This window comes from Echinops telfairi, unplaced genomic scaffold (genome assembly GCF_000313985.2).
Source record: "Echinops telfairi isolate 266 unplaced genomic scaffold, ASM31398v2 ScPeMD7_57;HRSCAF=196, whole genome shotgun sequence".
NCBI lineage: Eukaryota > Metazoa > Chordata > Mammalia > Afrosoricida > Tenrecidae > Echinops > Echinops telfairi.
The window spans coordinates 4,352,919-4,356,590 of NW_022103955.1; the positions used below are offsets into that span (position 1 = coordinate 4,352,919).

Sequence of the window (3,672 nt, forward strand, 5' to 3'; positions counted from 1 at the left end):
TCAACCTGTGGGTCGCGACCCCTTTGGGGATTGAACGACCCTTTCACAGGGTCGCCTGATTCATAACAGTAGCAAAAAGACAGTGATGAAGTAGCTACGAAAATAATGTTATGGTTTGGGGAGGGGGGGGCGGGCGAATTCACCATCACATGAGGAACTGTATTAAAGGGTCTCGGCATTAGGAAGGTTGAGAACCACTGCCCTAAAATTATTCCACATCACAGCCCCGTGTGCAAGCGTGTGGTTAATATTATTTGGATGAATCCTGAATGCATTCAACTGCTAAAGCACAGGATACAAGACCTTGGTTGAACTTGTTCTGAAATAGTTTGGAAAGGCAGACACTGGTTTGCTGGGCAGTTTCCTGTCTCGTCAAGTCCCTGGCAAGCTGGCAGGGGGAGGAGACAGTGAGCTGGGCCCTCCTGGTAGCTGGCTGCTCCCTGCTGGAAAGGACCAGGGCCCTGTGGCAGACTAGGGAGAGTCTGGGATGAAAACAGGCAGGGTTGTCCCGTCAGATGCTCCCACTGGGGACCCAGTGAGCATGAAGGAAGCCAGTAACATTTCTGAACCAAGAAGCAACAGTAACAGCACAGTAGCCCAACTCTCATCGGGAACCTGCTCGTCAATGAAGCACACAGCCCTGGACGACGCCCATGTCGATTCCAGGAGTATAACAGAACGAAGTCCACAGTCGGGGGGCCTCAGAGGTCCAACGCAGGCTAGAGGAGCGCATGCGCCTGCTTCCAGGGTCATTTTACCACAGAGACTGCCCCGTGGTCCGTGTGGAGCTTCATGTTTGTACAACGGGCAATCTACAATATATTTATCCATAAACAAGCACAGGAAAAAACCACCCAGCAAAAATCCCTGGTAAAACTCTAGACATAATTATAAATTTATATTGTACCAATAAAAAATAGTTAAGAGTTGGGCACAGATGGCTAACAAGACACCAAGCTGAAGTGAAGGCTGAAGTCTGGTGTTTTTACTAAACTCTGATCATAAAGTAGTATTTTCAATATTAAAAAAATATTACTATGAATTTGCTAGGCCCTGTCATCCCAATTCATATCCCCTCCTTCCTCCTATCTCCTCTCACCCCTAAGGAGAAAAAGGGAAGCATAGTTTTGTCCAGTACCCTCTAAAAAAAAAACACTGAGTTTCGGAGATAGCTTAGAAGAGATAACCTGAGCCCATGGATGGGTTTTGACAAATATAACACAAGACTAATGGCAGTTGTGTTTTAAGCAGCAGACACCCACTTCACGAATTAAAATCTCTTAGCCAAGTAGGACAAGCAAGAGAAGTAAATCTGAACATTTAGAAGCTTAGTATTTATTTAAAATCAAGATGGAAAACTCAGAAGGTGCTGCCTGACTGCGACGGTGTGGTATACATTTAAAATATTGGAATGCAGGCATTCTTACAAATGGCAATATAACCATAATATACCAATTACAATCGTGAACAAGTTTTTCAATGGACAGGTACTTGTGGCAAGCTGTGGATGAGGGAAATATTGAGAAGAACACAGCAATGGGAGCAAATGCTTTTGGGATAAGGCTCTGGGAGAAGAAGGGCACTGGTCGAGGTCCAAGATGGCTATCCGGCCAGCTGCCTTGGTGCCACAGGAAAGTATACAACTGGCAGGATTCAAGAGGCGGACAATTCTGCAGCCCCCAAAGCAAGTCTCTGGTTTCACTCCCACTGTGCTTTCCAGGCTCCACCAAGGCCTCCTCAGGATCTGCTTTCGAATGTGTAGTAATGGTACAGGAAGCCTAAGAGAACTGCGCCTAGGACCGGGAGGACCCAAAGCGACCAGCAACTTTTGCACGAATTATTTTTCAGAGGGTCCTTGCCACTATCAGTTTTAAGGTCACACGGATGAACGTCACCAATATAGTACTGCTTTAGCATTTCTCTGGCATCAGAGGAGTGACCTACATCTTCAAAACTTTCACTTGCATCGATAACGGCTTGTTCCAACAGGACCTCCTCTCCTCCAGGATGCTCTTCGAGAAAGCGGGTGACATCGTAGACTCGCCCGTGGATCACCAGCCATATTTCTTTCGATGAATTGTGCTTTGCCACCTCCTCCAACCGGTAATAGGTGACAGAGGTCTCGACTTCTGGCCCTTCCCCATCGCTGCTGCTAGCTTTCCCTGTCGCCATTAGGACAGCAGTGCCGCTGCTTCACCCCTACCTGGGTTTCACCAACTAACTTCCCTTTTACCTTATTATAATACTTTTTTTCTAGTTCTCTCCCACTTTATTTTCAAATGAAACCCCACTCTCCTGAGAATATGCATTTCTTCCAGACAAGAAAAAGGCAGGTCTTTAGATTTGGATAGACCCATCCAAACAAGGACTTGCCCCACCCCACCCCACTTTTCCCCTGAGTGCACAGAGACATTCACTTCCATGCTGCCATAGCAACAGAAGTTCCACTCATACCCAAGTCACACCCAAGTCTTTTGGCTTTTTTGTGTCTCCTTCTCTTCCCTGCACATCCATCCATTATCTCTTTCTGCGCACTCTCTTTTTCATCATGAAATATATTTCCATGAAACTTATTAATTCACTTTTTTCAATATTTTTACAAGTCTGTTATCCTATCCAGGCAGCCATTTCTTATTAATAATACTTTATTTCACCTTCATCTTCCTCCCCTACTTTCCTTGCTTACACATCTCTCTCCCCTTTTCTCCACATCAGCACCATATGTTTCAGGCTCCTATCAGACCTCTCCCACATCACTTGACAGAGCGAAATAACTAAATAACACAGCAACTCACACTAATAATTGTAACATGATGCTGAAGGAACAGTGGCAAAACAGTAACACCAAAAAGTAAAGAAAAATAAACACAAACAACCAAACCCAATAATAGATTAAGCCTAATAATAGATTACTCTGAGAAAAAGGTCCTGGAACTACCAGATACATAATGCAGAAGAACAATATTTAGATATTTTCAAGAGATGTGGCCAACAGCCACGGTAACAAAGGAAGAAATTGAAAACCTAAATTCCTTAAGCCAACAGTAATCTCAGAAGAGAAACAGTGAGATAACAGAATTAGGCAACATAGTAAAAGACCTGAGGAATAAATGGAAGAAAAGGAAATAGGATAAATGAGCTTGAAGACAATCATTCTGATGAAAACTGGTGAGAGAAACTATCAATAAAAATAGTGAAGGAATCCACAGAAAGCTTGAAAGTGATATGGGATACTATCAAGAGCAATAGTCCATCTTATCAAGACCCCAGAACAAGAAGAAACAAAAACCACTAACAGAGAGGATACCACAAGGGATCATGGAAGAAACTTTCCCCAATATCACAAAGGAGGAGAAAATAAGGATTGAAGAATCTGAGAAAATCTAAAAGGATAAACCTCCAAAGAAAAACATTATAACATACCAGGGACAAACTCTCCAGGATCCTGGGGGCGGGGATGGGGAAAGAATCCTGAGGGCAGATGTGGAAAAGAGCAGCAAAGCAGTCACCTAAAAAGGAAAAGTGATAGAGATAAGCTCGACTTTCTCAGCAGGAATTATGCAGGTAAGACAACGCAGTGGTATATATATGAAATGCTGAAAGAAAAGCCCTTCAACCAAGAATCCTATACCAAGCAAAATTACCTTGCAAATGCAAGATAAGAATAAAGAT

The 3,672-nt window shown here is 43.6% G+C and overlaps 1 protein-coding gene across 1 annotated transcript; it reads right to left on the reverse strand.

Moving 5' to 3' along the window:
• Positions 1–1,737: 1,737 nt before the first annotated feature.
• LOC101661496 (cytochrome b5 type B-like) lies at positions 1,738–2,172 on the reverse strand. The gene has a single exon (XM_030885801.1). The coding sequence runs from the start codon at positions 2,170–2,172 to the stop codon at positions 1,738–1,740; it is 435 nt and encodes a 144-aa protein (XP_030741661.1).
• Positions 2,173–3,672: the final 1,500 nt, after the last annotated feature.